This window comes from Sander vitreus, chromosome 3, assembly GCF_031162955.1.
Source record: "Sander vitreus isolate 19-12246 chromosome 3, sanVit1, whole genome shotgun sequence".
In the NCBI taxonomy this organism is placed as follows: domain Eukaryota; kingdom Metazoa; phylum Chordata; class Actinopteri; order Perciformes; family Percidae; genus Sander; species Sander vitreus.
In genome coordinates, this window is record NC_135857.1 from 32,792,178 (window position 1) to 32,813,940 (window position 21,763).

The 21,763-nt window shown below is 41.8% G+C and overlaps 1 protein-coding gene across 1 annotated transcript in view; it reads right to left on the bottom strand.

Moving 5' to 3' along the window:
* Positions 1-4,260: 4,260 nt before the first annotated feature.
* gdpd4a (glycerophosphodiester phosphodiesterase domain containing 4a) overlaps positions 4,261-21,763 on the bottom strand; it is a 49,653-nt gene continuing 32,150 nt past the window's right edge. The window contains exons 6-17 of the mRNA XM_078247123.1: positions 21,420-21,479; positions 21,200-21,298; positions 20,837-20,930; positions 18,672-18,817; positions 18,471-18,553; positions 16,810-16,960; positions 16,466-16,684; positions 14,648-14,805; positions 8,749-8,896; positions 7,367-7,449; positions 5,870-5,949; positions 4,261-4,367 (exon numbers count right to left, since the gene is read on the bottom strand). Coding sequence (XP_078103249.1) covers positions 4,261-4,367; positions 5,870-5,949; positions 7,367-7,449; positions 8,749-8,896; positions 14,648-14,805; positions 16,466-16,684; positions 16,810-16,960; positions 18,471-18,553; positions 18,672-18,817; positions 20,837-20,930; positions 21,200-21,298; positions 21,420-21,479 — 1,428 coding nt within the window. The remainder of the gene's footprint in view (positions 4,368-5,869; positions 5,950-7,366; positions 7,450-8,748; positions 8,897-14,647; positions 14,806-16,465; positions 16,685-16,809; positions 16,961-18,470; positions 18,554-18,671; positions 18,818-20,836; positions 20,931-21,199; positions 21,299-21,419; positions 21,480-21,763) is intronic.

The following is a 21,763-nucleotide window of genomic DNA, read 5'->3' on the forward strand; positions in this document are numbered from 1 at the left end:
ATGCTACAGATGAAAGAATGGCAGCTGGACCCCTAATACCCACATTATAATATATCTTATATTATTTTCCTCAGCATACTGCAGTTTATTATTCAAAGACACTTGTGCAATTTACGTTGTTTCAGATTTTAGAGATGTAGACTGTTGACTCATTTTAGATTACAGTGATTTTCTGATTTTAAAAGAGCCACACACACGTCCACACGTTCTGGTACAGTCAGGATCAAAATACAAGTCACATAGTTAAGACAAATTGCCAATGTCTCAGTGTACAAGCCAATCAAAGGGCCACAGCTTCCAGTAGAGTGGAATTTATATCTCTATTAAATAAATCCATTACATGGGCTCTGACCGTGAATATACCATTTAAAAATGAAAGACAGTAAAGGAGGTATGTTGTATGTACTCAGGGGCGTAGCATAAAATCCTGGGCCCTGTAGAAAGGCATTTTTTATGGGCCCCTCCCCGCATCCACAGCTATTCATTCTAGCATCTTTTGGGGTACTCAGTCCCCTTCTTTCCCCCCAGTCCGATGCCCCTTTACATACTGATGGCGCCTGTTTCAGAAAATAAGAAAGAGATCATCAAACAAAACCTTGCTCTTAAGTTAAGCCAAGAAACAAGAAAACCTTTTCATGCAGAAAGTCATTTTGTTCACCAGTCTGGAGGGAAGGTGGCTCAGCCGGCTTTTGAAAATAATGTAATTATGTCTTCAATAAAGAGATTTTAAAGCAGAGCCTGAGGTTAAACCTCTGCTCTTTGGACCATCGATCTTTCTTGCTTGGCTGAGTTTCAGGTCCCAAATGTGCATGTTAGCTATCTAACTTCAGACAAAGCTTAATTGAAACATCTTGTTCTGCTGTAATGTTGTACACTTCTCTGCTGTTCACCTGCATGCTCAGTATGTGCCAAACAGTCATTGTTTACTAAAAAATATCTTCCATGTTATGCTATTAAGCTTCAATTGGACCGGGGAGAAGTGGAATATACTGCAGTGGTTTGTCAACATTTCTATGAATTTAAATAAACTCAGTTTGCTGCTCTGCCTTAACGTCTGCATTTACCAAAACTGAAGTCAGTAAAAAAAAAGGCAAATCTGTTATTTAGCTTTCTTCTGAGCATTTTTAATTTTTTACCTCAGGAGCGCCACCTTTTACCTGACTGTGTTTTGGGAAATACAGAATTTTAAAGACTTGCCACCACTTGAATCCCCATGGAAAATGTCTTTACAAACACCTTTTAAATCTGTTACTAAAAAGATAGATATTGGGTGTAATATCACTTTAAGAAAGCATCTATAAACGTTGGATGAATCCAACACATGCAAGGCTCAAAATGCAAAGCATCTCCAAAGGAAATCCAGCGCAGTTGTTGCATCGTCACCAGACTCGCTGACTTAAAATGAACAGTCCATCTGTGGGAAACATCATATTCAATAGAATAAATACGGCTGTGCAGCTATAGTGATTGCAGCTAAAATGATTAGCCTACTATATTCTCAACAGGAACACAAATACAGTTAAACTTAATTGCAAACCGCTTATATTACAATACGATACAGTACATTACAGTTGCTTTGTTGCATTTGAAGTTATGTGACTCTGCAATGTTTCATTTTTGTCTGACTTCAGGACTGAGCAATGCATTGACCATAATCTCATTCAGAAGTGTTTAAGACAAAGCAAATAGTCCAGAAACCTCTGATTGCAACCAAACATGTACTGTATCTGTCTTCTGACATGTTTCAGCAACACCTCAGTCAGGCAGCACATATCCCTAAAGTTCTAAACTTAAAAAAACTTCCATTATCTATCTAAATCTTAGAATGAATCAGAATGGTACTATGGACTAATGGACTATATGCGAAATAAAAGGCTAGTTGGGTAAAAGCATGTGCACATGGGTTGAGACTGCAGGTTAAACGGGATGAGCACTGTGAACCATGTTACACAGATTCCTTGCAAATCGATACCTGCACAGGTGTGCATTCAAGGAGATTTGTCAGAAACTATTGTTATATTTGAAATCAATTCCTGTACATTTACTATGCTGGATGAATAAACCGCCATCGGATTCTACCAATGAAAACAAAGCCATAGTTGTTTTTTTTTAATGGCACTTCATCTCCAACACTGTCGCAAACTTAGCCTGGGAAAACCCTGACGAACTTCAGGGCAAACTTGCTCTGCAAGTCCGTCTGGCCAAGAGTCCATTCAAGCCCATTTCCAATTTTTCCAAATCGAGGCACCAATCACAACCGTTGAGGCGGGCTTTACACGATGACGATAGCACAGCGACGGAAAGCAGCTTTTTGTTTACATTCAACATGACGGCCACCGAAGCGCAGCAACCCGTTGATGCCGCTGTAGCTGCTACGTCACCTGGATCGTTGGTCTGATTGGTTGAAGGACTAATTATAATATATATATAATCCAATTGCACCCAGAGGCATTTGAGTGCCGTCCGTTGGTGACGCCCCTTTGGAAATGGGCTGTGAATGAACCTTCCCCAGACCCGCTCTCAATTACAACTGAGAAGGGGTCTGGTGTCAACCAGGCTATCGCAAACTGGCAAACCTCTCAGAAAGTCAAAGCCCCTAACCTCATGTATTTCACACCTGAAAAGTACAAGACACTCTGGATTTCAGATCTAAAATCAGTTTAAGTTACGACAACATAGCACAGACGGACTATACAGTTATACTTCCAGAAAGTACTGTGTGCGTATATTTGAGGAAAAAGCAGATGCTGTATTCACTGCCTCGTAAAAAGAGTAACAAGGTCTGGTTTCTCAAAAGCATCTATATATTATATATCTATATCTTTATTTAGAGAAGCTGATACATTCGGCACAAATCTGCAGCCAAACTGGAAGGACTACCAGCCAAAACATTCCTCATATGCTTTTGAGAAAGCCGGCCCTGCTTGATAATACATTCACTTTAGTATAAAACATAAACAGTAACAATTAACAATACCTTCTCAAGCCTCAGGTTTACATTCATTCTGTCTGAACAGTGTAGAGTTCATACACCGCATCCGACACCTCACAGACACAGAGAGATTAAAGTTTAAGACATGGTTAAAGGTTTGGTATAATGCACCTGATATCTGTACAGCTGAAAATGAAAAAAATGTAGCTCCTAGTCCATAGAGTCCATTTTATCATCTTCTCCTGCTCAAGCTTCTCTGCGGCCTCTTCCATTTGGTTTTTATCAACTAGAAACACGAGACGGAACAAGTGAAAGCGACTCATGTATTCCTACAGCAGTATATATTCATTGGTTTCTTCTTTCTTTCGTGAGGTTTAGTTTCTTGCGTTGTCGAGCTCAGCTGGTGGCGTTGAATGATGAAAATCAAGCATGTGTTCAACTGTCCTCACCGCCCAGTTTTTTTTTTGAATGGCATCTATGAGATTTTAGTATGGAAATAGACACTGGAGTCTCTCCGCTCCGTCCCTGATGGCAGATCAGTGAATGAGGTTTGGTTCAGCAGCTACGTTCCTGCAGGCAGTCGGCCCAGTGAGAGAGGATGCTGTCTCTTACTTTACCTGAACATGTTTCGCCGTTCTGTTCTTGGTCACTTTGGCATTTTTCTCCTCAACTCTGATGAAGCTGATGTACTCGAATGACTCTTGCAATTTTCAGCATTGCATTTTGAGCTAAATAAAATGTTTTAATGTAAATGTCTTATTCAAAGACTCTGTTAGCCTTTCTCTTTTACTCAAACACATTTTCTCAATCAGCTTCTTACTATGAGTGATGAGTTCTTACATGAACAATTTTTGCCAAATACAGAACAGTTTTGGTTATTTTTGCAACAGATTTCTGCATTTTTGGGGTTCTCTGAGCTTCTGGCACCGGGCAGGGCTTAGTTGGAAAAAGGTGATAACATCACAAATTAAACTACATTTGAATGCCAATGTGATGACAGTTGTTTGCTTGCAGTATGTTGTCAAATCGGATCAAACCACATCTAGTTTTTCAGTGTTAAACTCTTGATAAATAATAACCAAGAAGGTTTTTAATCCAATTTGATTGTTGCTAATTTAGTCATGAATATTTAATGCACTCAATCACTGCACTGGCTTCCTGTATGCCAGAGGATAGACGTTAAAGCACCTTGATATGCTTCATGTCTGAATGCTGCGATGTAAATAAAATTGCCTTGCATTATGTTATCTACAAACACTTGATTTGAAATCAAGTTTTCAACACTCTCTCTCTCTCTCTCTCTCTCTCTCTCTCTGTGTCTCCCCCAGTCACTCCTCTGTGATGGTGGGCAGGTGAGGGGTACTGGGTGAACTGGGCATGCTCCGTAGGTCGGGCCGGACGATTACGCTGGAGATGGACCACACGTCACTCAGCTCTGCAAAGGAGGGGGGGGGGCAAAGTCAAACAGTTCAGACTTTATACCACACATATATCACATGTCAAGGAGCATTGTGGGTAATTCAGAGGCCATGCTTGAGGAGAGGCAAGGGTGCAACATGTATGAGGGGGTGGATAAGTACAGGCAGGGAGCCAAGGATAGGTGACGTGAGCATTGAAAGTAGACTAAAATAACAAGGTGCAAGACAGCCATGTATCTACAGTACAAATGCAAAGATACATATGCTGCAGTAGTAAGGACTTTTTTCCACGCTTATACACCGTACAGTAGTTCTCTAGTGAAGGTCATTTGTGGTTGTCACAGTATATGGAGTTTGTGACGCCTCTTGCATCTCTTTCTACACAATTGTCTTGCTGTCGCTTGCCTCGTGAAGCTTAAACCCCGGTCACACACATCTCTCTCTCTCTACGGGCGTCATCGAGGGTTCATGCTAGTTTTCTACAGGAAACTTGTACAGCTTGTACAGTTCGAGCAGCGTTCATACAAGGTTCCCGGAGGGCTGACATGCAGGGCTGACATGCAGGGTGTCATGGGTTGAAGACCAAGGGGAGGGAGATGAGGGCTCCAGCAGGGGGGTCAGGGTGGAGGGGACTCCAGCGAACACAGATGACCTCTGAAGAGTCTGACACACACACAACACACACAGCTGGAGATCACTGCATGCCAAGACAGTAATATATAATATATATATATATATATATATATATAGTAATATCAGAGATAATATTATATATATATTATATATAATATTATCTCTGATATTACTGACATTTTGCAAAAACAGGATTGTTTGCTAGGATCAATATTAATTACATCCCTGTGTGTCTAGTGCAGAGTGTTGGGTCAGCTAAGGGACATGTTTGTATTAGACCATTAATGCTAGCAGCAATTTAAAAAGTCCTGTCCAGCTTCGCACACTTTGCAACTCTGAATAAAACTAGTGATTCCGGAGACGTGTCGGTGGCTACAGTGCCTGAACAATTGATAATACCCTTTGTGAAATCGAGACGTCAAACCGGTTACTGAAGCCAAGCTGCTCCATCAAAGCCTAACCCTACCTCTGTACTGATTAACAGGGATGGAATTGATATTGATGCTGTCATCTAACTCCAAGAAAGTTAGAATAAAAAAGTATTTCCCAAAATGTTAGATTATTCCTGCCACAACCTGGCCAAGACACTCTCTGAGTCCCAATATATTAAATGTACCGTTGTTGATTGTAGATAAAATGTTTCAAATTCACAAGTAAGCTTAAAACAATATTCAGTTTTAACATTTATTTTTTGATCTTTTGTTGGTGAAAAAAACAGATGCAAACATTTTGGTACTGTAGGTTGTCTTATTGATCTCTGGCCTCATCAGTAAAAAAAACAAAAAACAAATCCCAGTAAACACAGCAAATATCAGCCAGGATGGAGACGAGCAATTCACAGTATACTGTAGGAGACGAAGTGATGAGAAGGAATACGTTGTCATACCTGTCCTGAACTTGCTGTATGGTCCGTTCTCATGAGTCTGACGGCTGCCTGACCAGAAGGGCAGGCCTCTCTCTCTCCACCTGTGACACACACACACACACACACACACACACACACACACACACACACACACACACACACACACGAGAGAGAGAGATCAGAGCGGAAGAGAATAACCAGGTGTGTTTCTGTGTTTACCAAAGTGCTTTGAGACGACCACATGTGCCACTGTAGCTGCTTTGATGTGTGTGTGTGTGTGTGTGTGTGTGTGTGTGCGTGCGTGCGTGTGTGTGTGTGTGTGTGTGTGTGTGTGTGTGTGAGTGTGTGTGGGTGTGTGTGTGAGCGGGGGTCGTCCACATGAGTAATGACCAACACTCAGTTATAAAAAGGGAGAAGAGCGACTGATGATGAAAGACATGATGTGATAACAACAAATAAAGTAAAAATAAATCCGCAGAGGAGGCCATGTAAAAAATATCCAGCTCTTTGTGGTGCAGAGCCTCATCTTGCTGAGAGGAAGGGATGCATCTTACTGACATTCACTCTTACTCTCTTTTTATATCCGCAGTCTAAAGGCCTGGTTATGCTAAAAAATAACTAGAGGTCTGATTAGTTATACAGTGACAACCTGGTGTATTTTTCAGGTGATTTAATGTTCCGCAATGGCACTCTTGGTTAATCTGAACTTTTGTACTTGTCTGATCACTTGTGTTGTGATGGACTCCAACCAGCCCCCCAGGAATAGCACTCAGCCTTTCCGCCATTTATTTTTTTCCAGTGCCCACTCGCAGTATTGCAACGAAAAATCCCCCTGCGACCTATAAAGGATTTTCCAGATAGGCCACCACTGCACACCTTGAACTGCAAACAAGGTCACTTATGACTCTTTCTATTCTGAATTTCTAATCCGTGGACTTTTGATATTTGAAAAAACAGCCCTCTAGCAGAGAAACGTTATTTAAAAACCTGTGACGTCACCATAATGTTAAAGTTCATAGGCCGAGCGGGAACTCGCGGGCGGGGCCAGCGGGAGAAACACTACTGCACATATTCAGTGGGCTGCATATCACGGAAGTAAACCCGGAATCTTAGAAACGTTTGTGGCGTATGTGCCACTGAGCAACTCTCATAGGAATGAACAGGGCTCTGCCTCCAACGCTGGATCCAGGTCCTATAATACATCCTTGCCACAGTATCTCTGCAATCAAGCTTGCAAGACAAATATTTCAATATTCATATGATATAAATGATGGCCAATGCTACATAAATAAATACCAGCTGTGCTGTCTTGTCTTTCTTTCTCTCCATCCTTACATTGATCAAGCACACATTTGTCTTCATCTCGGATTACATATTAATAAAGAAACCTCATCAGCAGCCAGGATGACTCAACCCTGCACAGCGTCACCACCCACCCGACATTACAATTAGCAGTGAAAGATAATCATGAGAGCAGTGTGTGTGTGTGTGTGTGTGTGTGTGTTTGTGTCTACGCACCAATGGAATATGAAAACAGCAATGATGAGGAAAGCTGACACAGCATCGGTCAGAATCCACATCAAACTATATTCCTCTGGAGTCTGGAGAGAGACACAGAGAGAGAAATGAGTTGATTACATTTGCTGGAACAAAGTATGAACATAAATATCATTATTTCATTTAGTCACCAGAAAGTATTGGGCTCAGACTTGAACACTCGTATTAAAAATGTAATCAAACTCATTTGAAGTTACACAGACGTGTAGGCGGTGAGTGAGAATGTTTATGTAACCGAACGATCACAGGCTCAATCTTCATTACACCCACGTTACCTGCTGAAGAGATTTTCAAACAGATACAGAACCACCTGCCTACTGATTGAAAGTCACAGTGGATCAGAGCAAATTCTCTAAAATATAAATTATAATAAAAATAAGACACAACGCGCTATACTTACAATTAGTCAGTGAAGACTGCTGAGTGCTGAGTGCTGGATCCTTAATGTGGACAATAAAAAGAAAAGACTAGGACAGCCCTCCAATTTTACTTTTTAATAAGAACATGTATACAAATTTGGACGTAGTGTCTGTGATGTCACCCATAGGTTTCTGAAGAGCCATTGTAAAGCTCAGTTGTTGCTATCCTTGCTCTTCTCCCGGCTAATTCAAAAAAGGGAAAAGAGGTGGAGTGTGGATGGAGCTGAGGAGGGCTGAATGAAGCCTAAAGTCCATGCACGCCTCCTGGAATGGCAGCCACCTGTACCAGACTATACGCTTGTTTCATTATGCTGTAAAGTTAGGCATTTTAACTTTTGTTTGCATTTTTTGGGGGTGGGATTGATTTGCTTCGGATCAAACCTCAAGTGACCATTCAAGGAACTGCAGTTTTTGGCAAGTGTTGGCTTTATTTTTCAGCCCCTGTTGGTTTCACTGAGGGCAGGGCTTTGTACACACACACACACACACACACACACACACACACACACACACACACACACACACACACACACACACACACACACACACACACACACACACACACACACACACACACACACACACACAGCAATGCAGTGACGACTCGGCAGCCGGCTAACTTGCTCTCCCTACCAATATTTGCTCCTCTGTTTTAACAATGCTAGGCTGAAACTATTTGAAATTCAACTGTGGTGTTGTGTGGCAATGAAGCTATAAGCAGAGGAAAAGTATGATACCCTAGGCTAATTTATGCAGTGTGAAGTGCCGTAGGCTTAAACTAATCCCAGCTGTGAACTCAGCCAGCCATCTCAGCCGAAATCTGAGAAATGTCATGCAACCAAACTAAACTAACCTTTTAAGAAATGTGATGTGAACCTTATTCAGGACAGCAGGGTGATCATTTGAAGAGTTCAATCTGCTCACCATGAGGAAGAGCGGCTTGTTGATGTTGGACAGGATGTGGATGGAGTTGGTGGTTACGGACTGAGCTCCGGCACACCAGGCCAGAGTGTAGAGCCACTGCTGGCTGATCACATACAGGTTAGTGCTGATGTTCACTGACTGGTACTTACTGCAGAGAGAGAGAGAGAGAGAGAGAGGGGGAGATAAATGAAAATTACTTCACTACCTTGCTTTAAAAAACCAAGAGGAACACATTAAAGAGTCTCCTTAATCACCTGGTCTTTAGAGACTTCAACCTAATTAAATCATACACAATCAAAAAGAAACAACCTGCCAAAACCCAACACAAACTCAATTGTCTTTGTCCTAACATGCACCAATACAATAACCCTATATCTCACCCTTAAAGTTGATAAAAAGCTGAAGAAAACATGGACGATGTACAGACGCTGTGACACTTGCTGTGATCTGCAAGTCACTGAAACACAGCCTTACTTCCTAAATGAGAGCACACAATATAAAGACCTACAAGAAGCCTTCTTCAGAAAGCTGGCAACATATGTCCGGAAATCATCCCCAAACTAAAACCTTCCCTACATCTTGTATCCATTTGCTATAAACAAATAGAAAACATACGTCTCCTTCTTAGTTCCACTTTGCTCTTCCTTTATCTTTTAGTTTAGATACATTCTCGTTGAAAAGTTTCTTTGGGCCCTCTGCAGACTTCTCAATGGTTAGATTGAAGAGGATTAAACTGATTTTTCAGCCCATGGTATGTTCAGTTGATGTTCCAACAGTGCTAACCCTAGACTGACCTTCTGTTTCTATTGTGAAGTTTGAAGAGCTTTGCTAAATATTTATTCCTGCTTGTTACAGGCTATATTATTGAGCACTTGAAACTGAAACAATAACCTGTTTCTATTTAAATCTGCACACATGTTGATGCTAAGCTTCCAGTTTATTTTACCAATGACTGCTGATTTCTTCTCTTCCAGTTCAACTGTTGCTCAGTCAGAGGGATCACTCAGTTGTCAGTCTGGGTGAACCACTGTACAGCGTTTTGTTCTCCATGTACTTTCTACAAACCAAAAACATTAAAGACCATCAAAGAAATAAAGCAGTCCTCTCCGACATCTCTCTGGACCCAATCAAGCTTTTGTGGCGGGAGATTCATAACTTTTGAACGGTATTGTATATTCTAAAGGATTGTACTGTTACCGTTGTCTTGTGAATATTAATGTATTTTATTTTGTTTTCTTACTAGGGCTGTGTATTGGCAAGAATCTGGCGATACGATACGTGGGTCACGATTCAATATATTGCAATATATTTCGATACTGTGCGTAAGGCGATATATTGGGATTTCTTTTAAAGTATAATTTTAGAAAAACTAATAATTAAAAAAAGACATGATGTGCATAAAAGTCAAAGAAGTTTACTTTAGGTAAACAATTCAGTACACAGAAAATCAAACTGCCAGTTTGGGATTGTGGTTCCCAGGTTCTTAGTGAGCTAATGTTTATATGCTAAAGTAGCCAAAGTTCAGCCATAGCTACATTGTTAGCTTCTAGCAAAAAGTCAGACACTGCTAGGCACTGTTAGGCACTGCTAGGCACTGTTAGGCACTGTTAGACCCTGTTAGGCACTGCTAGGCACTGTTAGACAATGTTAGACACTGTTAGGCACTGTTAGACCCTGTTAGGCACTGCTAGACACTGTTAGACAATGTTAGACACTGCTAGGCACTGTTAGACACTGTTAGACACTGCTAGGCACTGCTAGGCACTGCTAGGCACTGTTAGGCACTGTTAGACACTGTTAGGCACTGTTAGGCACTGTTAGGCACTGCTAGGGCACTGTTAGACACTGTTAGACACTACTAGACACTGTTAGACACTGTTAGACACTGTTAGGCACTGTTAGACACTGTTAGGCACTGTTAGGCACTGCTAGGCACTGTTAGGCACTGCTAGGCACTGTTAGGTACTGCTAGGCACTGCTAGGCACTGTTAGACACCGTTAGACACCGCTAGGCACCGTTAGACACCGTTAGGTACCGTTAGGCACCGCTAGGCACCGTTAGGCACCGTTAGGCACTGCTAGGCACTGCTAGGCACTGTTAGGCACTGCTAGGCACCGCTAGGCACCGTTAGGCACTGTTAGACACTGTTACGCACTGTTAGGCACTGTTAGGCACTGTTAGACACTGTTACGCACTGTTAGGCACTGTTAGGCACTGTTAGACACTGTTAGACACTGTTAGGCACTGTTAGGCACTGTTAGGCACCGTTAGGCACCGCTAGGCACCGTTAGACACCGTTAGGCACTGTTAGGCACCGTTAGACACCGCTAGGCACCGTTAGACACCGTTAGGCACTGTTAGGCACTGCTAGGCACTGTTAGGCACTGTTAGGCACTGTTAGGCAAGGACACTAGTGGTGTGTCTCAGCATAGCCATCTAGCAGTAGGGGTTTAAACACAAATCAACGTCAACCACTGTCTTACATGAATATTACTAATTACTAATATTAATAATTAATAATACTGACATGCAATTTTTCAATTATATGTAATTTAGCATCAGCAATGTAACATCAACATTCGTGCCAGTGGGGCTTATTAGATTTGACTTGAGAGGAAGGGGAGATAGACTGATGAATACACAGGAAGAGAGGAGTAGAAGATAAAGGGAGGGTAAGAGGAGAGGAGGAAGGAAGACATAAAAGATGGAGGAAAAAGACTGAAGGGAGGTTAATGAGAGGAAGGAAAGGAATGTATATAATTGTTAATTTCTCACGCTGCACTGTAACTTTTATTCTGGTATTTCATACCAAGTTAAACACAACACTCTGATTATAATAATCACAAAGTGCTCATTATGTCTTAAAGGTTCAGTGTGTAACGTGTTTAAGTTGTTCATTATCAAAATCTGTGTTGCCCGTTCACAAAACATGTGTTTCATAATGCGGAAGATATGATGACTAGTTGTCTATAAGTATTGTAATTAGCTCGTGGTACTTGGGTGCGCAGAGCTTGCAGCGCATTCGAAAGGAGTTGTTTTTGCATCCAACCATTTCGAAAAATTCTTCCAGGTATCAAAATCTGTGTTGCCCGTTCACAAACTTGTCCTTTCTCATGAATATTTACCACCACCATCAATTCCAAGTATTCCTATTGGCTTGAAATTTTACATTTGCATTTGCATGAACTGGGGTAGACGGCATGATTCATCAACCAGGCATATTTAGTTGGTGACAAATACGGTGACATTAAAGCTGATATGTCAATGTTTAAAATGAGATATTACAGTTAAGATGAATCAACAGCAACAAGGGAAAACTATTTCGGTGGACTGTGTGAGTGGTGTTAAAAACGGTCCATGCGTGAGTCACTCAACCATTTTTCTAGCCTCATTCTTTCCAGATTGTTCTCCCATAGGTTCTGAGTATGTACAGTACCTCCCACTCATCTCTCTTGTACTACTTATCAGCCTCTCGTACCCTCTTCTCATCTAAGTCACATCCCTTCATTTAAACTCTTATCCGCAACCTGTCCATACCTCTTCCTCTGCTTCACCTCACTCCAACCAATTCTCTCCTCTCCCGAATATGTTCCTCTATACCCAGGTTATCTCTCCTGCCGTGAAATTCTCACGCAGGTGCCTTTTACAGCCCTCTCTCTCTCCCTCCCCTGAGGCTGTTCTACAAGCAAAGAGATGAAGTGACTGAGGACGTGGTGGCCATCTGTACCTTGAGTTACATAACTACACACACACACACACACACACACACACACACACACACACACACACACACACACACACACACACACACACACAGTGAAATTACACGTCTCTCTCAGTAAGCATAAACAAGGGTGCTTTACAGTCTCCTTATTTTGTCATCAATTTCTAATAGTGGATGTGTTTCTTTCTGTTGCAAAAAGATTTTCTTTCTGTACACTGTGGTGATGTGGCCAAACATTGTTACTTTTGTGTGAAGTCATAAAAGGTCTGGGTATTTGTAGGTTAAAATCTGTCAATAACGATGATCCTTAAAGTTAAAGGAACATGCCGACGTATTGGGACTTTAATAAGTCGACTTTCAGAGAGTAGCAGTGCTTCGCCTTTCTGAGAATATAGTTCCCAGTTTATATACGGTTAGAAGACGGCTGTGTCTCATGTGACCTTGTTATTTGTACACGCTGTACAAATACACAAATCACAACATGTAAATAGGAACATGTTGGCGTTATGTTGTCACTTATTGGGAGCAGTAGGCTAGATGGAACCGGTTACCTTCAGGATCTGTGCTAAGCTAGGCTAGCACTGGGGGCGTCAGACAGAGTTACAACACGCACGGAGATGAGAAGGGTATGTATGGACTTGTCTAACTCTGGGGGATACGGGGAATAAGCTAAAGTCCCAATAAGTCGGCGTGTTCCTTTAAATGTGTTTGCTGCAAATTGTGCTAGGTAATCTTTATTATCCCAAAACAGGGAAATTCAGGTGGTCAAAGTGCAGATACAGAAAGATAAACAAAACAGTCATAAAAACAGATACAAATATTGTTATAATTAAAAATATTCCATATACCAGTCCCCCCCCCCCCTTCTATCCACACCACACACACAAACACCCACATATGCACAGACTTACAAGGAGAGCATTTCCAAACACCCTTCCTCTGACATACACTCCCACAAAAGTATTCACATTCATTACTCAGGTAGTATAGATACTAGGGTTTAAAAAGACTCTCCTTCTGTAGGAGTTGAAGTATTAACTCAAGCTTTTTACTCAAGTAAAAGTGTAAAAGTATTGGTTTCAAAACTACTTAAAGTATCAAAGTAAAAGTAATGTAAGGGGCATATAGTGCATTACCCCACCTCCACAAAAAAGCATTTTTCTAAAGGCCATAATGACTATAATGTTATGTTAAAATGTTAATGTTGAAACATTTGGGATGCATCTGTTTCAGCCGCATTTATGCCCATTGAAAATGAACGCATTTTAGTACAATGCAAATACATTAAAGAACCATATATGTGTAGGCCTACTACTGAGCATTAACATGTGTTTCATGGAGCGGAAGATATGATGACTAGTTGCCTATAAGTATTGTAATTAGCTCGTGGTACTTGGGTGCGCAGAGCTTGCAGCGCATTCGAAAGGAGTTGTTTATTGCATCCAACCATTTCGAAAAATTCTTCCAGGTACGGCCAGGGATGTAGAAGGGTTGGCTGGTCCTCCTGGCTACCAACCTCCTCGCTGGTGCTTGGTTGGGACATTTCACTCTAGTTCTCTTGAGTCTCTGCCACGGACGTCTTCGTACTAGGCTACATACGTCTGCTATTTCCTTGCTGGAGTGTGACGTGATGTGTGTCATGTACAGGTGCGATGGATCGCGTACAAACCAATAGTGTGTCAAAATGGTATATGTTTATACTTCTCATCCAACCACAATCAAATTCACTCTATCCGGATGGCGCGGTTTATCTGGATAGGTTTTTGTTTTTTTTTGTGTTTTTTTGAACGATGACAAGCCGGAATGAAAACAAGCCGAATTAAAATAGGAGTAACGAGGCTATTATTAAAATGTAAGGAGTAGAAAGTACAGATAATTGCATGAAAATGTAAGGAGTAGAAGTAAACAATCTGCTGTAAAATAATTACTCCAGTAAAGTATAGATACCCAATATTTTTACTTAAGTAAGGTAACAAAGCATTTGTACTTCATTACATGACACCTCTGACCGACACACAGCCACACACACATATGTGTGCACACACAGAGAGCACTTCCAGGTACCCTCAGCATAGGGTACCGAGGGTACCTGCATGAATCTGAAAATTGCCTAAAATGTTGTTTATGGCATGGCGTTTATAACTCCATTAATGCATGAATGTGTGCATGTGTACCTGAACTGTTGTTGTGACATGGTGCTGTAGTGTAGGTTCAGCCTGGTGATGTGGCCGTCTGTCAGTTCCTGAATAGATGCCTTTTCTCCAGAGGTCTGCTGCAGCTCTGGGTCCACCGCCCGGACCAGATCCCTGTCCTCAGATGGAAGCCACAGCACCTACAGACACACAGGCAAACACGCACATAAATATAAACACACACAGGCACATGGATTTAAACACACACACCCACAAACTCACAAAATAATGCTGTCACCAATTGCAACAACCAGTAAATGAAGGAGGAAAACTACTGTTGAAGATGTTACAATCAGAGATGTCCTGAGCTGATTCTAAAGATCCAGGCACATTTAAATGGAACGGTGTAAGCTGAAATAAAACCGATCAAATTCCTTATGTACTCTACTGGGTTTGTCCACCTCTGGCAGCTAGTGTTGCAGCGCTGCTCCTCCACTCTGTACAGTGTTTCCGCTATATGCATTTAGTAGCAACGGTCCGCCCCTCCTTTACCATGAAAACCGCATGAAATATGACAGCTTGGAAAGTAGCGTTATGGGCAAGGCAGCTTTATTTGTATAACACATTTCAGCAACAGGGCAAATCAAAGTGCTTCACATAAAAAGATTACAAAAATTAAAAACAGATACAATACGAGAATAAAAATTACAGTGCAGTATAAGAAATTAAACATTAAAGAGCAGTTAATAGGAGTTAAAAATATAAAAGCAGATAAAATACGAGATTGTAGGCTGCTAGTATGGGACAATGTAGAAGCCGTTGCTCTATACACGTAATCCGCCCGCAATCCTTGCTGTTCCCACCGGTCTTACTTTTTAATTCTCTTTATATGCTTATATAGATTGTCATACAGTTTCAACAATGCAACTTCAGTATAAGGCACTGAATTCTGACTGTCTATCAGAGCCCAGGTGAGACAAGAAGTCTCTCTGCCTTTGACTCCCCGCTGCAGGAGACGCTTTATCCCGCCGACACGCTTTATTCACTTACTGTTTAAAACGTTTTCCAGGTTAGTGGAGATGCATACAGCTCAAAACAAACATGAAAAGACATATTAATATTCCCTCAGCATTTAGTTTGTTGCTAAACTGTATGTAAAATGAGCGGTGATGTGAACGTTATCCTAAGGTGCCGTCTTAGAAATCCTAGCGGAAATACTGCTGTAATACCAATTCCAACAACTCCAACAGAGTGAGATGACTTCTCTTTAGCGGATCACGTCATGTCACTTTTCAGGGCTCAATGTTTTTTTTGCCCCCAACGGCTCCTTCCAGGCAGCGCTGCGACCGCTGCCTCCAAGGCACCTAACCCTAATCATAACCATAACCATAACCATAACCAGTGCCTAATCCTAGTTGGGCCGTTAGAGCCGTTGGGGGCAAAAAACACAGATAAACTTTTTCAAGAGTCAGAACCTCCGAATTAAACTCATCATATCAATATTTAATATTTGAGATGACCAATTTAATAGTTTTGACCAAGACCTTGTGTATTCAGCTTAGGTAGCTTGTTAAAAATGAGGTTTGCCAAATTGAATAAGTGTCAGATACATATTCAATCAACAGTGCATGTTCTACTGCTATGTGAATACAGTAAGTATCGGATTGGACATCGGTATCAGCAGATACACAATATTAAAGGATGTAATTAGGATCACGGTCAAAATAATTTGACATATTATGTTTGTAGAGCAATGGTAGCCAGTTTTTCACTGAATATCATCCAAACCCGCAATTATATAACACAATTTTATGTCAGCTTTCAACTAAATGTGGAACTGAAAATATTTTACATACTTACCTGTGAGGAGTTGATGTGAGCCTGCACCACCTGCAGAGTGGTGTTGATGTATGACTGACTGTAGGGATGTCCGTACGGTGGCTTGTGCAGGTCAAACAGCACTAGTCTGCCGCTAGAGGCCGCTACCTCCAGAAACTGGGCCAGCGAGGGAACAGACTGGTTCTGGGCCTGGGAGCAGTCGGCCTCAGACAAGGACGACACAGTCCCAAATGGATCCCTCTGTAAGATAGTGTGTTTGTAGCAGAGTAATGTTTATCATCATTATTGTCAATTTGAGAAATCGTAGTGTGTGTGTGTGTGTGTGTGTGTGTGTGTGTGTGTGTGTGTGTGTGTGTTAGAAATACCAATAAGAACCAGTCGCCAGCATTCAGCTGCTGTAGCTCGGCCCAGCTGAACATTGAGGCATCGAGGTGTGTTCGATTTGGGAAAACCTCAGCGACATTGGTGGTTCTCTTCAGAGTGGCGTCGTGCATCAGGAAGGGAACACCATCATAACTACAGAGAGAGATATACAAATATTTACAGTGAGTGACAGGAAATGAAAAGAAACAAGGGAGGGGGATGAGAGGAAGAGAGATTGAGAGGATATTTAAAGTCACCAATAAGTATTTAGTTCTCCAAAGCTCTGCTCTCTGCTCAGAACACCTGCAATCACACCAAGTCTGGCTTTCATAAAGCCGTCTATCTTATTCACAAACAAACATACACATTTGCAATCTCAGTGAGCCCGTCATTTCAATTAATCACTGGAGTGATATTAGTTATTAAGGCATGGATACCCGATCCGAGACTGACGGGTCTCGACGGTACCCGACGGGCCGGGCTGGGTTTGGACAGATATTTAGAAATTATGGTCGGGTTCGGGCCGGGCTCGGTCACATCAGCGTGATAAGACATTTGTTGTAAAATGGTGCTGCGGCTCCTTTAAGAGAGCTCATGTGTCTGTGTGTGTGTGTGTGTATATGTGGAAGCTAGAAGAGAGATAGAGAAAGAGGAGCAGACGTGTAAATGCGACCGGAGCAGAGTTATTCATGTTATAACGGCGGCCCTGGAGGTACCGAGTCTCCCCTGGTTTTCTGATCACGGTCGGAAACGAAGCAAGTAGTGAATGTTTACACATTGAACATTTTAACAGCTTATTAACGTGAGCTTGTTGCCCCGAAAAATTAGATTTTAACGGTGTTGGGCTCGGACATAAATCTCTTGATGCCTGCCGGGCTCGGTCACGGTTCTGTCGGACGCGGGCCAGGTTCGGACAGAAAAATTCGGCCCGATCCGGACTCTATTAGTTATGTACAAGCCCATTAATTCACACAAAAATAGATTACGGCCTTGACAGATTAATTACACAGGAACTGCCAAGTAGCAACTATCATTTATGCAGACCACACACACACACACACACACACACACACACACACACACACACACACACACACACACACACACACACACACACATACTGGGGTCACCATAAGCTTGGGATTAAGCTAACCAGCTAACACTACAGTCATGCAGTGTTGCTAATCCCCCTGTTTTCAGGCTGTAAAATAGTGCCCTTTTCCAGCAGCTGTGGGCTAATGGGAGGGCTAAAGGCTAGATTAGCATGGCACTCAGTCTCAGTTTAATGTTAAATGACTGGTGGGGGTTAAGAGTCAGTGTCAGTGGGGGTCCGGGGCCTTGTTGGTGAGGCTTACTGCTGAGAGAGTTTGTGTCCGGGGTGAGCGGGATTGGCTACAATCTGTCCTGCCCGCCTCAGCGTCCTGGCGGCGTACAGTTCCTGGAGAGACAGCAGATTGCAGCCAATCGCCTTCTCAGCTGAGCGAATGATACGCTGCAGTATGCTCTTGTCCTTAGTGCACGGATACAAGAATGATCCAGAAAAGATGCACGGACAAAATGTTGAACATGCACAAACGCACCTCGGGGAACACTACAATATATTTACTATTATTTAGTATTACAAGAATACAGACACGTACACACAGGTGAGAGCAGTTGATACCTGATGGTAACGTCAGTCTCCAGTCCTTCTCCTCCAGCTTCCACTGCCTTCTCAAACGACATCACAGTGTTCTCTGGAGCAAGCTACACACATGAGACAAAACACTCCCAGAGTGAGAAATAATAAACATTATAACCAATAGAAATGACGGACAGTAAAACACAGACTTCAAACTTCTGTCACGGTTCCGTTCAGTCTCACCATTGGAGCTCCTCTGTGTCCGATGAGTGTCGGGGCGGGTCCCAGTGTTCCTGCCTCCTTAATGCAGGGTGAGTACATTCCCAGAGGGACCAGGTAGAGAGAGAACAGCACAGACAGGTAGAGACCTAGGACAGCCACCTGACGCACTAAAGAACACACAACAACACAACACAATCGTACTGGGATGTACAAGCAGTGTAATTTCTGAAGTACCAGTACACAGATTGTTACTGCAATAGCTACACAAAGACTTCATTTAAAATCTGTGGATCCAATCATGTTTTATAATCAACTCTGCACAAAGAAAACACACACAAACAAATCCAAAAACCAACAAATACACCTCAAAGCCTCTAAATACTGTATGGCCAAATTCAGGGTTACAAGAGTGTGCGGGAGTAATCAGGATGAGATATAGTAGCCTAAATCTTTTCTGATAGGATCAACATGGTGGTCTGATGCTAAGCAGCAGCCATATGGGCAACAGGCAGGATGGAGGCTGTCTGGTTAGGAGCAAATCCGCCCGGGAAAGTCTTTTATAGAACTATCTTGCCCAATATTAATGATATTTTCTAGATAATTGCTCAAACAACTGGAAACGTGGGCTGGAACGTCCATTCATAAAAATATTATAAACTAATATATATCACACTCATTGTTTTCAGATTATATAAAACATGTAAAAATGTCTTTGGTTTGTCCAATCACCAGGTTTAAAAACTGTTTCAAATGTAACCACACATCTCTACATCATTGCTAACATAAAGAGCAATTAAAAACAATTTATTGAAAGAATATAAAAACTAAATAGAACAGCTAAAATAGAATAGGACAGGAATGAAATGCAAAAAGAAAAGTTACAGTGTAGTTGAAGAAATGAACAATTAAAAAGGTAGCATAGAAAAAAAGAAAGGTCTTGAGCCTTGATTTAAAAGAACTGAGGATTGCAGCGGACCTGCAGTTTTCTGGGAGTTTGTTCCAGATACGTGGTGCATGAAAACTGAACGCTGCTTCTCCGTGTTTAGTCCTGACTCTGGGGACAGAAAGCAGAGGTCTCCCAGACGACCTGAGCGGTCTGGATGATTCATAATGTTGCAGCAGATCAGAAATGTATTTTGTCCTAAACCAATCAAGGCGAGAAGTTAAACCACTGGAGGTTAGCGGATTTTTTTAGGGGGTGTTTAAATCTGAAACTTTTACTGAAGAAGTTTTGTTCCATATAGCTGACTTTTACATTTATTATAGCATGGTTACCTGCTTATATCACTTAAACACACAGGGTGAAAGAATAAGAAGGGCTCATTGATTGTTGCGACAGTTACTGCAATAAAATAAATCATTGACAAGGTGAAAACTGTTAATGCTCTTTAATCAACATACTGTATAGTCACAGTATATTGATTACCTTCCCCGTCCTACCGCAGGTCACCAGGGTATTCAAAGAAAGAGACAGAGAGAGACGGCTAGAAATGTCAACAGGTGCGTTTGCCTCTTACTCCTATGTGTGTTTTTTTCTGGCTGTCAAGACTAAAAAAATCTGTATGCTGGTGTACATAAGTCATTACATGTGGTATGTCTAGTCTTTGTATTCTTTTATTTATAATCTTAACAGGTCTGTTTCCAGCTTAACCCAGTATCAAGAAAACTACAAAACTAACCCATCCACTCTTCCCTGTCACATCCAGGCTTGGGTGGCTGTTCAATACAGCAGACCAGCTATATTACATCCTGTGCTGGGCAAATCTCTCTCTCTCTCTACCTCTACTGCCAGGAGAGACCCCCAGACATGACTCAGCATCACTCTACCCTGCTGAATCACCAAGGCAACCAGGGACAGTGCCCATGGAGACCAAAGAAAGACACAGAGGGACATACAGGTCAAAGTCAAATCACTGAAGTGGAACAGGCATTTAGACACGACGCAGGCCAGACAGACTGACACAAAGAAACAGAGCAGATAGGAAAGGAGGTCATGATGAAAAGATAAAAAAATGAATAAAAGAAGACAGAAGCATCAGAGAGACAAAGAGAAGAGTGCGAGTAGAAAAATGAGGCATTGATTTTCTGTTAGGAGGAAGTGGAGACAAAGAAGGATGGCAGGGGGGTCTACAGCTGTATAATCCTACACAAAGCTGACAAAGATACACACTCATCAGCTTTCTTACCTTTCTTGTTCATACGAAAGAAATGCAACGCTATTGGCCAGGACAGAATCACCATTAGTAAGACTGCAGCCACATGGAGGAAAGGTGCTGTCACCTAAAAGATCAAATTACAAAATTACACAAATTACGGTACAATACAACAACAAAAAAGTACAAACTAAAAGTCTCCCCTGGTGGCCGGGTTGACTCAGTGGTAGAGCAGGCGCACATATACTGAGAGGTTTATGCCTCAACGCAGAGGTCCATGGTCGACCTGTGACGATTTCCTGCATGTCTTTCCCCCCCCCCTTTCTCACCTAGCTGTCCTACCAAATAAATGCGGAAAAGCCCCCAAAAAAAGCTGGAGTGTCAGGATTGACTGACCTGCAGGGAAAGAAGGAGAGTCTTCCATTCTTTGCTCCAAATGTCGGACAAGATGGCGGTGGCTGTGACGGAGAACGCCAATGCCACCACGATGCCAGTCTGATACAAACACAGAAGGATGAGAAAACACAAAATATGACATCTTATAACAAGGGGGAACACGTCAAAATGTCTGTCAGTGTTTGTGTTTATTTATAGGGAGTATTATTATCATTATTACCTTGTGGCTCCAGTGAAGGTACAGCCTCTGACCCTCAGAAAGCAGACACACTGCCAGCACCTGAACAAAGATCAGATAATCATCAGAAACTGTTACATGAAGCTGCTTCAACTAACACTCCTACAAGGAATTTATATCTTTGGAAACTTAATTTAAATCACAAAAAGTCAACTAATAAATCACTGTTAACGTTTTTACTTTTTGGCATGTGTACTTTTGTTTTGTTTGTTTATATTTTGTGTCAGGAACCGACAGGGTTTCTATTAACTTTCATAGTGATACTGATAAATCCTTGTTTATTTATGCTGTAGCAGCTTTAAGAAAACTTGTAGATTGTATTTTGT